This window comes from Borostomias antarcticus (assembly GCF_949987555.1).
Source record: "Borostomias antarcticus genome assembly, chromosome: 12".
Lineage (NCBI taxonomy): Eukaryota > Metazoa > Chordata > Actinopteri > Stomiiformes > Stomiidae > Borostomias > Borostomias antarcticus.
The window spans coordinates 1,773,687-1,786,918 of record NC_140245.1 but is presented as its reverse complement, the minus strand read 5'-3'; the positions used below and the strand labels follow the sequence as shown (position 1 = coordinate 1,786,918).

The 13,232-nt window shown below is 51.0% G+C and overlaps 2 protein-coding genes across 2 annotated transcripts in view; one reads left to right on the top strand and one right to left on the bottom strand.

Annotated features, from left to right (window-relative positions):
* The window catches only part of sema6ba (sema domain, transmembrane domain (TM), and cytoplasmic domain, (semaphorin) 6Ba), a gene marked incomplete at both ends in the record, with an annotated part of 19,091 nt that extends 14,255 nt beyond the window's left edge, over positions 1–4,836 (top strand). Inside the window, 2 exons of the mRNA XM_084446663.1 lie at positions 13–74; positions 3,698–4,836. Of these exons, the coding sequence (XP_084302789.1) occupies positions 13–74; positions 3,698–4,836 (1,201 nt within the window). The remainder of the gene's footprint in view (positions 1–12; positions 75–3,697) is intronic.
* A 6,206-nt stretch (positions 4,837–11,042) lies between these two features.
* Positions 11,043–11,897, bottom strand: LOC311316327 (G-protein coupled receptor 35; the record flags this gene model as incomplete). The annotated part of the gene is made up of 1 exon (XM_084447169.1): positions 11,043–11,897. One exon carries the CDS (start codon positions 11,895–11,897, stop codon positions 11,043–11,045), a length of 855 nt encoding a protein of 284 aa, XP_084303295.1.
* Positions 11,898–13,232: the final 1,335 nt, after the last annotated feature.

Below are 13,232 nucleotides of genomic sequence, written 5' to 3'. Positions count from 1 at the left end.
TGCCCTCCGCAGGCTGCCCTTCCAGCAGGACGTGGAGTACGGAAACAGCTCCTCCCACCTCGGAGACTGTGATGGTGGGTGACCGAACCACACATACCGCCTGTCTGTCTGTCTGTCTGTCTGTCTGTCTGTCTGTCTGTCTGTCTGACTGTCTGTATGTCTGCCTGCCTGTCTGTCTGTCTGTCTGCCTGTCTGTCTGCCTGTCTGTCTGTCTGACTGCCTGTCTGTCTGCCTGTCTGTCTGCCTGTCTGTCTGACTGCCTGTCTGTCTGTCTGTCTGACTCTGTCTGTCTGTCTGTCTGTCTGTCTGTCTACTGTCTGTCTGCCTACCTGTCTGTCTGTCTGTCTGTCTGTCTGCCTGTCTGTCTGACTGCCTGTCTGTCTGTCTGTCTGTCTGTCTGTCTGTCTGTCTGTCTACTGTCTGTCTGTCTGCCTGCCTACCTGTCTGTCTGTCTGCCTGCCTGTCTGTCTGTCTGTCTGTCTGTCTGTCTGTCTGTCTGTCTGTCTGCCTGCCTGCCTGTCTGCCTGCCTGTCTGTCTGCCTGTCTGTCTGTCTGTCTGTCTGTTTGCCTGTCTGTCTGACTGCCTGCTGGGACAGACTGTTCTTGAGCCTCACAACTGGCCCCTCCTAGTGGCAGGAAACGGAATTGCAACTCTGGTTTTATTATGCCGATTAATGGATATAAGATTTCACGGCGAACTAATGTGACTAATGAATGTGAATAATTGTACGGAATGTGAACACTGTAGTCAGATGGAACATTTCCCCCTCGGTCGTCGGTCATGTTGAGCGAAGATCTCTGCGGTTCTGCGTGGTTCTCTATGGTTCTGCAGTGTCCCTCTGACATGGTGGTTTTCACATTAATGGTGTCAGTCTCTTGCGTCAAAAGGCTTCCAGCGTGATTGACTTTTAATCGCTCGTCAGTGGAGGCGATGTGTTGTCACTGTCGAATGAGCACAGAACTCAGTATGCAAATCCACCAGCCCCCAAAGAGGAGGCGCGCCTCTGGCAGTGAAGTGCGCAAGCGTAGCCAATAAGCCGAGGGAAGATGGCTCACACCCACGTCAGCCAATCAGACATCTAGCAGTTAAATCAGCCAGGCAGGAGAAACCTTCTGACATTTTTATGCTTCCCTCGGATATGAACAGATTTGAGTATTTTTATAGTGTCAGCTACAATCTAGTCTGGCGTAGCCTGAGCTATCTCCACACTTCGTTTACGCTGTGCCAGCACTGGAGAAAGGTCTGGCTGGACTCATTACCGTTCGGAAATGCGGGAGAAATGCTGTATTTCTTTAAACCAATCACATTGGAGCGCTTGGTAGGTTGTTGTTGCTTCACATAGTCTGGATGGAATCTGATTGGGCCAGGAGAATCTTCCATCACCACTGATTGGTCAGTAGTAAACAAATGACAAGGCGTATCTCCCAAACCTACAGCCGTGAGTCAGACTAGTTACATCTGACTGGGTTTCTAATTCAGCCGTTCACCATGAGGCAGACGCAGTTACAGCGTCTCTGTAGAACCCTCTCTAACTCCAGAACTCCGGTTCTAGAAGGGCTGATTGTCAGCGAGGCTGGTTCCCCTGGCTGGGTTCTGGAGGAGGTGAGGAGCCTGGGCCCCGGCGCCGGGACAGAACCAGAACCACATGTGCTGATGGCAGCGGTTAGCGCTGACACAGCGGAAATACTGACCCAACTGACGAGGAGACGAAACCCGCTAGTTAGGCCAGCGTCCAGAAACAGCTCTACTGCTCTACACTCAAAACATGCTATAAGTGTACGTAGAACCAGGTAGAACCAGGTAGAACCAGGGGTGTAGTGGTGAGTAAAGAAGTGGGTATACTCTGACTAAAGAAGTGGGCATACTCTGACTTAAGAAGGTATACTCTGACTAAAGAAGGGATACTCTGACTCAAGAAGGTATACTCTAACTAAAGAAGGTATACTCTGACTAAAGAAGGTATACTCTGACTAAAGAAGGTATACTCTGACTAAATAAGGTATACTCTGACTAAAGAAGGTATACTCTGACTAAAGAAGGTATACTCTGACTAAAGAAGGTATACTCTGACTAAAGAAGGTATACTCTGACTAAAGAAGGTATACTCTGACTAAAGAAGGTATACTCTGACTAAAGAAGGTATACTCTGACTAAAGAAGGTATACTCTGACTAAAGAAGTGGGTCTACTGTAGCAGAAATAGTGTTACATTAGTGGTTTTTAAAGCAGTCGGTATATTAGAAGAATATCCACACTGTTTCTATGCTCCCACGGTTTTTAATGAGGTACAACGTTTCGACCTACACCAATCGATGTGCCTGACGAAGACCTTGCTAGGTCGAAACGTTGTACAGTACCTTATTAAAGCATAGAAACACACTTTAAAAAAATTTAATACTCTCCACTACATCACCGGGTAGAACCCGTTGTCAGGGCCGTGAGGTAGCAGATAGAACCCGTTGTCAGGGCCGTGAGGTAGCAGATAGAACCCGTTGTCAGGGCCGTGAGGTAGCAGATAGAACCCGTTGTCAGGGCCGTGAGGTAGCAGATAGAACCCGTTGTCAGGACCGTGAGGTAGCAGATAGAACCCGTTGTCAGGGCCGTGAGGTAGCAGGTAGAACCCGTTGTCAGGGCTGTGAGGTAGCAGATAGAACCTGTTTCAGGCACATGAGGTGCTGCTCGGAACCTTACGCAGTTCTTTCTCCCCTGAAAACCCTTATGGAAAGAAAATATATTTCCCTATATATTAACTGTCAATATGTAAAATATATGGAGGAAATATACAGAATAATATATGATAGATACATAATATATTGAATAATACATAAGGAATTGCAGCTTTTCATATATTTCAGTATATTGGACAATATAACCCCTAGTTTCCTATATATGGAAATATATTGTGTTATATATTTCATTATATATTCGAATATATGGCAGTATATTTTGGTTAAGGGAGGCCTCAGTTTGCTGTCCCTGTCCCCTCACTGTGCTGTCCCTGTCCCCTCAGTGTGCTGTCCCTGTCCCCTCACTGTGCTGTCCCTGTCCCCTCAGTGTGCTGTCCCCCTGTCCCCTCAGTGTGCTGTCCCTGTCCCCTCAGTGTGCTGTCCCTGTCCCCTCAGTGTGCTGTCCCTGTCCCCTCAGTGTGCTGTCCCTGTCCCCTCAGTGTGCTGTCCCTGTCCCCTCAGTCTGCTGTCCCTGTCCCCTCAGTGTGCTGTCCCTGTCCCCTCAGTGTGCTGTCCCTGTCCCCTCAGTGTGCTGTCCCTGTCCCCTCAGTGTGCTGTCCCTGTCCCCTCACTGTGCTGTCCCTGTCCCCTCAGTGTGCTGTCCCTGTCCCCTCAGTGTGCTGTCCCTATCCCCTCAGTCTGCTGTCCCTGTCCCCTCAGTCTGCTGTCCCCCTGTCCCCTCAGTGTGCTGTCCCTGTCCCCTCAGTGTGCTGTCCCTGTCCCCTCAGTGTGCTGTCCCTGTCCCCTCAGTGTGCTGTCCCTGTCCCCTCAGTGTGCTGTCCCTGTCCCCTCAGTGTGCTGTCCCTGTCCCCTCAGTGTGCTGTCCCTGTCCCCTCAGTGTGCTGTCCCTGTCCCCTCAGTGTGCTGTCCCTATCCCCTCAGTGTGCGGTTCCTGTCCCCTCAGTGTGCTGTCCCCTGTCCCCTCAGTGTGCGGTTCCTGTCCCCTCAGTGTGCTGTCCCTGTCCCCTCAGGCGTCCTCCAGCAGAGCCTGCTGATCGAGCCGGAGAGCCTGGTCTCCCTCAACCTCCTGGTGGCGTCCGCCGTCTCGGCCTTCACCATCGGGGCGGCGCTCTCCGGCCTCGCCGTCTGCTGGATCATGGCCCACAAGCCCGCCAACCGGCGCCACGGCAACGGCACGCCCCAGTCCTCCATCCAGCGGCGGGAGAGGGGCATGCTGGGAGGCGTAGGCGGCGGCGGCGTGGGCATGGGCGGCTCGGTGCTGAGCGTGACGCGGCAGGGAGGCGGCGGCGGAGGCGACAGGCCCTGCTCCCAGGGCGGGGAGACCCTGTTCGTCATGCCCAACGGCTGGGTGAAGTCCGGCGACCTGGACCCCGGGTTCCTGCCCACGCCGGAGCACACGCCGCAGCAGAAGAGGCGCGGCCTTCGCCTCTCCGACTCCCACTCGGGCGGCTGGGACACCAGCCAGACCTACCTGGGCGGCGGCTCGCCCTGCCCGCTGTCCACCCCCCACCACCCCTCCACCGCCGTCTACCTGACCACCAGACTCTTCCAGCCGGGCGGGGGAGGAGGAGGAGGAGGAGGAGGAGGGGGGAGGATGATGATGGGGGTGGGGGGGATCGGGGAGGGGCGTGGCCTCGGCGGCGGAGGGGGCGTCGACACCCCCCGCCAGCACTACGTCTGCCTCAGCAAGCCCCGCGGCGGCGGCGGGGGGGAGAAGGGGGGGCGGGGCACGCCCGGCGCCGCGCCCCTGAGGAAGTCGGCGGGCGACTACATCTACCCCATGACCCCCCAGGACTCGCCCGAGCGCCGGAGGGTGGTGTCGGCGCCCGGCGCCCCTCAGATGGAATTCGGCGAGCCCCTGCCGCTGCGCTGGCCGGCCCAGGAAGGCTACCTCCTCAGCAGCCACGGCGTCCTCCCCCTGCCCCTCCCGCCCCCGGCCTCCTCCTCCTCCTCCATGGTGGCGCCCGGCGGCGGCGGCGGCGGAGGGGGGGGCGGCGGCCAGCCCTACGGGGCCCAGCAGCACACCCCCAGGCTGGGCAGGGCCCTGCTGAGGGGGCCCCTGGGCCGAGGGGAGCTGGGGGAGCTGGTGGATCTCAGCCAGCTGATGAGCAAGCAGAGCTGCAGTGAGAGGACTCAGACTGGACAGTGAGCCAGGGAGGGAGCCACAGTGGATATATATATATATATATATATTTGTGTATATATATACATATATATATATATATTTGTGTATATATATATATATATATATATATACTGTATATACATATATATATATATATATATATATATATACATATGTATATATATATATATATATATATATATATATATATATATATATATATATATATATATATATATACGCTCCACACTGACAGGTGTGGAATGTCCCTTCGAACACCTTCAGCAGTTTCCCCTTTTCTTTTCTTCCTATGCTGTAGCTTGATCCGCTTTCTCTCTCTCTCTCTCTGTCTCTCTCCCTCTCTCTCTCTCTCTCTCTCTCTCTCTCCCTCTCTCTCTCTCTCTCTCTCTCTCTCTCTCTCCCTCTCTCTCTCTCTCTGTCTCTCTCCCTCTCTCTCTCTCTGTCTCTCTCTCTGTCTCTCTCCCTCTCTCGCTCTCTCTCTCTCCCTCTCTCTCTCCCTCTCTCTCTCTCTCTCCCTCTCTCTCTCTCTCCCTCTCCTTCTCTCTCTCTCTCTCTCTCTCATTGTCATTCAGCCCTCTCGCTATCCTTGGCTGGTACCCCCGCCCCCCTCCCCCCTCCCCGAAAGATCTCCCGCCTCCCTGGCTGTACTCTCTCCACGATTGGTCGCCTCAGCCGCCACTCGCGTCTCGCCTCTCGTTCGTTGGCCGGAGGAGACTGAGGTTGTTGCTGTGTCTGCATTGCAGTTGCCTCTCCCTCCTACAAAGAGAGGGGAAGACAGAGAGAGAGAGAGGGAGAGAGAGAAAGAGAGAAGATGAGAGAGAGAGATGGAGAGAGACGGGAGAGAGAGAGAGAGAGAGAGAAGGTGAGAGATGGAGAGAGAGCAGTAGAGAGAGAGAAGATGAGAGATGGAGGAGAAAGACGGGAGAGGGAGAGAGAGAGAGAGAAGATGAGAGAGAGAGACGGGAGAGAGAGAGAGAGAGAGAGAGAGGGAGAGAGAGAGAGAAGATGAGAGAGAGAGATGGAGAGAGAGAGAGAGAGAGAGAGAGAGAGAAAGTAAGAAGGAGGAAGTGAGGGAGGTGGAGGGGGACGTTGTATCACCCTGTGAATCACGCCAGACGACGTTCCCCCCGATGCAGATGTACGGTGACCAGGGAGAGGACAGGACTAAGCCCCGCCCCCTCTCTCCCTATAGGACAACCATGGGACACAGAGACACCGTGTCCACTCACACACACGCCACCGGACCAGAGTGGCGGGCCGCGGTCGCCACGCCGACTAGCTTGGGAACCCGCCACGGAACTCGCCACAGACAGAGACCCCCCAGGCGGGAGCTCGGACTCCGATAAAGACCGCCGGTTTGGGCGCCGTCACGCCACGGATCACGGGAGAGACTCGGACAGACGCCGTTGGGCGTGACGGGGGGGCTATGGCGCCGAGGTTGTTCTGATGGCCAGCGTCATCAGAACAGGGGGGGGGGGTTGTCTGGAAGCTCTGGAATCCTCCATTTGTGTGGCGTGGCGGGGGAACACACACACACACACACAATGGAACCATGATAACTACCACACAAACACACACACACATACATACATACATACACACATGCGCAATGAATGTCTGTGTAATACCGACCCCCCCCCCACACACACACACACACACACCCGTGAAATGGTCTGTAACACATAACCCAGACATATAGGCCCTCTGGTGAGGCGGGGGTAGCCTGGCATGGTGGACATTGATTCAGAGTGTGGGAGCGCCAGGCATGGGTGTGTGTGTGTGTGTGTGTGTGTGTGTGTGTGTGTGTGTGTGTGTGGGCGGGGGAGAGGGGACCGTAACTCACCGTCTCCAGGCGAGCGCGCCGGGCTGAAAACGTCAGCGCTATTTCCGCCAGCTCCACGCCGCCCATGATGACACGGCGCCGTGGCGTCCTTCCTCCCTGTCCCCTCCTCCATCTCTGTTATTCCTTCATCTTCATCACGTCACCCCCTCCTTCCCCAGATAGCAAGCGGATCTGGGCCATATATGGGCCGGAACTAAGCCACAAGGGCCAGATCTGGCCTGTATATGGCCCACATCGGATTGCTGTCTGGGTGGGCTGTAATGGCCAATAACTCCACAAGGACAGACGCACGGAGAGACGGGGGGGGATTGAACTGGTGTGTGTTTGTGTGCGTGTGTGTGTGTGTCTCTGTGAAGGGCTGGGAGAAGATTGGGAGTAATGATGTCACAGCCAATCTAATCACACAGCCCGATGCCAGCCAACCATGACGAGAGATAGGAGGAAGAGGCAACCCCCCCCCCCCCCCCCCCCCTCCGACACGAGCCATGACTAGAGACCAGAGAGAGAGACCACATTACTACGCTGTCTCTCCGGTGTGGACTACAGTATAGATACGCAGACCGCGTAACCTACCCCAGACAGCAAGCGGATGTGTAATGATTCTGGGCCATATATGGGCCGGAACTAAGCCACAAGGGCCAGATCTGGCCTGTACTGTATATGGCCCAGATCCGCTTGCTATCTGGGACCCATGCACTTCCTTCTTGTCGCATTCTGAAGTCTGTCGTCGTGTACACACACACACGCACACACACATGCATGATTACAGGCTAGCCAGGTAGGTCTACATTAGCCCTACTGTATGTGGCCTTTCCCAGATAGCAAGCGGATCTGGGCCATATACAGGCCAGATCTGGCCCTTGTGGCTTAGTTCCGGCCCATATATGGCCCAGAATCATTACACATCCGCTTGCTATCTGGGACTGTACGTGGCCTCTCCTCATAGCGTAGTACAGTGTTATGGTGGAATGTAGGTACGGTAGTTGGAGATGCGACGCGGCCGGACTGACAGTTACTGTGTGTGTGATTTACGTCCGGTGACCGGACTCTTAACCCATCCGGAGCTGATGGCGATTTCCCGAACTGCTCAAACGAGACGGTATATCCCACCCATCAAAACGTCTGCCCCACGCGGAGGGGGTCGCAATTAAGACCAAGTGAACGGGGCTTTATAGAGGGAGGGAGGGAGAGGGAGGGAGGGAGGGAGGGGGAGAGAGAAGCTAAAAGTGATAGAGAGAGAGAGAGAGAGACGGCATGATGACAGACACACCAAGAGAGATAGAGAGATAAAGAGACAGAGAGAGAGAGACAGGGAGAGAGATAGAGAGATAGAGACAGGGAGAGAGATAGAGAGATAAAGAGACAGAGAGAGAGAGAGAGAGAGACAGGGAGAGAGATAGAGAGATAAAGAGACAGAGAGAGAGATACAGGGAGAGAGAGATAAAGAGACAGAGAGGGAGAGACAGGGTGAGAGATAAAGAGATAAAGAGACAGAGAGGGAGAGAGACAGGGAGAGAGATAGAGAGATAAAGAGACAGAGAGGGAGAGACATACAGAGAGAGACAGGGAGAGAGAGCGAGGGACACGTGAAGCAGCATTTCAAGGGTATCTGATCTCCCATGGGGGTACCGGATGCTGGCTCTGCCCTGATTCCTGCAAGCAGCAATAGTTCACATGAGCGACTTGAGAGGCAAACCCTGCTGTGTCGTCCCTGGTGTCGCGCAGTGATGACATCACGCACCACTCCCAACACACCTCTGGTGTCGGTGAACCAGAGATCCGGGTCCAGCCTAGTCACTGCTAGCCTCCTGGGCCATGCAGTGTTAAATAGCCCAGATAGCAAGCGGATGTGTAATGATTCTGGGCCATATATGGGCCGGAACTAAGCCACAAGGGCCAGATCTGGCCTGTATATGGCCCAGATCCGCTTGCTTTCTGGGAGTAGTGTACAGTATCCATCCTTGCAGACAAACATAGGTACTGTACCACACATGCTCATGTTATAACCATGCCAATGCCTTTTTCTCCATCTCCATGTGCCAAACATTTTTGCAGTCTTGGGTGACATGTGATGGCTGAAGCAAAAAAAATAGACAAAATAAAGCAAACGTGTTTTCTTAAAAGTGCCATAAACCCCATTCAGTCCACTGATAGATCTCTTTTATCATTACACACTGTGAAGCTGTTGAATTTGTACCGTATCACTTGTTACTGTGTACTATGATAATGTGGATCATCTCAAAATGTCGCCTTCAAAAACAAGATTTTTGTGTTTTTTTTCCCCTGACTTTGCTGTGTGTGCATTTATCCACTAGGACCGCCTTATCTGAGCGCTTGATTAGAAACGAACTAATTAGTTCACACAGGGGGCGTGGCCTCCTCATCCTGACTTGAATGGAACATTGTTCTCATGTAGTAGTAGGAACATGAATATGAATGGGTCATATATTTGATGTGTCGCTGTCCATATAATCATGATAGTTCACCTGTAGCCGACACGGTACGAGACTAACAGTATAGTTTATGAGCCGACTGTACCTTGAAACGAGATGACCCCAGGATTGCACTGTCCAGGACTACCATTGGCTCATACCGGGGGGGGGCGGGGTTTGTGTGTATGTTCTTTGATTGGTCCATCTTGATTGTCCGCCCTATCCCATCATTGCCATAAACTGCCATTCTGATGAACCTTGATAGTCTCCATCTTCAGTGAATGTATATAAATATAAATATATATATTCATTTTTTCTCATATAAGCCTACTGTGCAGTAACACAAAGGAAAAGCACAAGAACTTTTTCTTATTTGAAAAGGAGTTGTACTGTACATGTCTTGTATATTACTGTAAATATTTGGAGGTAGAAGTCTTCTCTTCGGTTGTGGGAGGGTGGGCTGAGGGTCTTTTCTCCTGGTTGAAATGGGAATGTCTGGGTTGTGCGCGGGTTGGGGTGGACAACACTGGGAACGAGGAGTGTGTACAGTAGCGTGTACAGTAGCCTATTGACCTTTACTCGGCTGACCGCTGGCGTCCGCTGTTTTTTCTTCATTAATACTAGAATCCCGGTCTTGTCCCACAGTGAATCCCAGTCGCTCCGCTGGACGCTGCCAACCCCCGCAGCTGAAGATAATCTCATTACAAGACTGACTTAGCGTTGCTGTTCATCTTTGGGTTTACTGCTATTAAATGGTTAAACAGGTGTAGCCTACTGTGTGTTTTGTGGTGTGGTGCTAGTGGACAAAGGGGGCTGGATTTAGGCCTGCAGGTAAAGCCGACACAGAAATAGTGCAAGGTTTATTAAAGTGTACTTTCAAGGCTTTTGTTTACTATTTACTTTTGATGAAGTGTAAGGTATTTGCTCATCTTTAGCTAGGCTATTGTCAACTAGTCTAAAATCTGAGAGTAATTAAGATATTTACAGGCAAATCCCTTCCTGGCCACTAGGGGTCGCTGGAAGCCAGTCTTTGTTGTCGAACTGAGCAGTGGGCCTCATGAGTGCAGCCTAACCATGCGGCTAGCTCAGTAGCTCAGTACTAGTTCTATTAATACAGACATGCTCAGTACACTGTCGAGGGCTACACTCACTGTACACGACAGAACGTGCAGCCTGCAAACCTTTAGGCCAAAAATACCCCCGCTCTATACCTGGCCATCGCATTCAGAGCTTTGATGGGCTAGAATATTGTCATTTCCGTCGACTGAGCAGATAGAACTAGCCTAGACTTCAGATAAGGATTTAGAACATCACAGGTGTAAGGTCAGCCAAAGGTCGAGTGGATAACACACTATAAATATGATAGTTAGATAAGGATAGAAGACTTTATTTAGACAGGGAAGAACATACTGAGACCAGGTCTCTTTTACAAATGTGCCCTGCTTACAAATATCATATTATATCAGAAAGAGGACCACAAACCCGGAAGGGAGGGTTCTGTCCAATCACAGCACACGGTCCAGTGTTTGTCGGAGACCATACACGGTGAGAGAAGAAGCGAGGATGGAGGTGTTGATCCTGGAAGCGAGGATGGAGGTGGAGATCCTGGGAGTCCAGGAGCATAGAGGAGTAGGCTAGCCTACATGCTGATGATCGGGTCGTGGATCACGGAGTGGAGAGATGCTCGTTCATCACCTCATCCGCTTGGAAAATAGTGATGGGCATTCCGACTCTTTTTAGTGAGTCAGATCATTTGGCTCAGCTCAGCAATAAGAGCGGCTCTTTCGGCTCCCAAACGGCTCTTCATTTTACCAATGGTGCCTTTCATATTTAAGACAAATTTACAGTAACGCTGTTTTGACCTATATCACTTAAGTTATTCAATATAATTATACAAAGTTTCTACTATCTTTAGTAATGTATAGCAATCTGTCTTATGTAATGTCACTAATCACACGGCCTGGTGATTTTAAATAAAAATCTTTAAGCAGAAAATAATAGCTGATAGAATCCAAGCAACAGTTAGTTGTGGCTATCCATTCGGCAGTAAGCCAGAATATTTGTACGGTGTCCAGTTTGCTTGCCCAGTCCGAAGGTGTTTCCAATGTGTACCTAATGACCAGGCAAACATGGCTAGGTGTATAGCAGACTATGAAGACCACCATGTTAGCTGCTACTATGCTAACAGTTTTCCTTTTTTCTGCAGATTTCTCATCTGTGTCCTTCAGCAGAATAGAGATGGTCTGAGTGGAACAAAACAGGATGATCAGCAGTGGAACCAGGTACCCTAGAACCAACAGAACCGCCATGAACTGCGGAGGCAGTGGGTCATCTTGGCTTCTCTCGTAGCATGTGTAGAGATTCTCTGGAAATATGTGACTGCTGATTGCGGCACAAATTGCCACCACCGTCACCCAGATGACCATGCACAGTCCTATGGCCGCCTCCTTCTTCCTCCGCCACGCCCGCGCACGCAGCGGGAAGCGCACGGCCAGGTAGCGATGGACGCTGATGGCGGTGGCGGTGAGGATGCTGGCGTAGGTGTTGATGTAGTGTATGGAGATGAGCAGAGAGCAGAGGTATGTCTTCTCCAGGCAGAAGAAGGCGTCGTACGTCCTGAAGGGCAGGAAGAAGATGAGGGCGAAGTCGGCGGCCGTCAGGTTGAGCATGTAGACGTGGGTGTCGGTCCAGCGCGCCCGTTTGGCGACGATGGCGCGCAGAGCGGCGGCGTTGAGGACCAGGCCGAACAGGAACACGACGGCGTAGCCGACCCCTTCCAGCGGCTGCATTTGGCAATGGCGGTTTGGGGCGCTGGTGGCATTAACCAGGTCCTGAGATGAGGAAGCAGACAGATACGAAGGCCGACTCTCAGAAGATTATAAATTGGCACACAAAAAAATGTTGATCAAACAAAATAGTCACAAGCATTTGTCAGTTAGGCATTATTTACCCTATATAGAAAATGACAACAGTTTCAGTTCATTTGAAAATAAAAACCTAAACAAAAAATACCTAAAAACAACAGCTATAGAAAAAGTATTAGACGATAAATGGTCCCTTTTTGTTTTTGTGTAATCTAGGCTTTAATCAGCCTGCGTTCACGGAAATGTTGAAATGTTCTAGTGCAGTATATTACTGTATGACAGAGAGTTGCTCTTTATTAGTATGGATACTACATAGACATGGGATCCAAGCTAGTAGCCTACTAGTCAGAGGATAGAATACCAGTTTTAGGTGTAGGAGTAGGCTAAACCTTTGCCTTGGACACAACCCTTAGTGTTTTGCCAAATGTCCTTCGTCTTACCCAGTCCAATGAAACCAACGAATGAGTCCCATGAATGAATCTGTCCCCAAAAAATGAATCAGTCTCAATCTCAATCAGTCCCATGAAATGAATCAGTCCCATGAAATGAATCAGTCCCATAAGGGCCAACTCTGGGGCCAATCAAACGCACCACAACTGCTTTCAAATACATTCGTTTCGAGTAATTGTTTTATGCAATTGACCGAGATCTGGATGCACGCTTAGTCTTACTATATTTCTTAAACTGAAAACAACCCCCAGATAGCAAGCGGATCTGGGCCATATACAGGCCAGATCTGGCCCTTGTGGCTTAGTTCCGGCCCGTATATGGCCCAGAATCATTACACATCCGCTTGCTATCTGGGCCCCAGCTGATGCACGACCAGTAAATTCTCCTTCTCTCCTATCGGTCCCCTAGTCTCACTGTCCATCCTGATGACATGACGCTCTCAGTGTCCTTTTACTTCCATATGAACTGATCACATGATTTCATTTATCAAGATCACATGAATTCATTAACCAAGTGAAATGCTGAAAGGAATAATCATAGATCACTCACCATTTAAATGAGCTTATCTCCTGCAAGTACTTAAAGCGTATCTCCTAGAAGTAAAGAAGTTACAACCAAGCGTGGCCTATTGATGGTCTATAGCCTACACCCTTGACCGTTTGCCTGTTCACAACGTGATCAAACCCTCGACAAGAAATTCAGCCGTTTTTGTGAAACAGGAAGTCCATGACACAGATACAGTAGCTAGATGTTCTATGGAATAACCACAGTCTCAACCCACAAGCTGCTATTTACTTTTTTTTTTTAAAG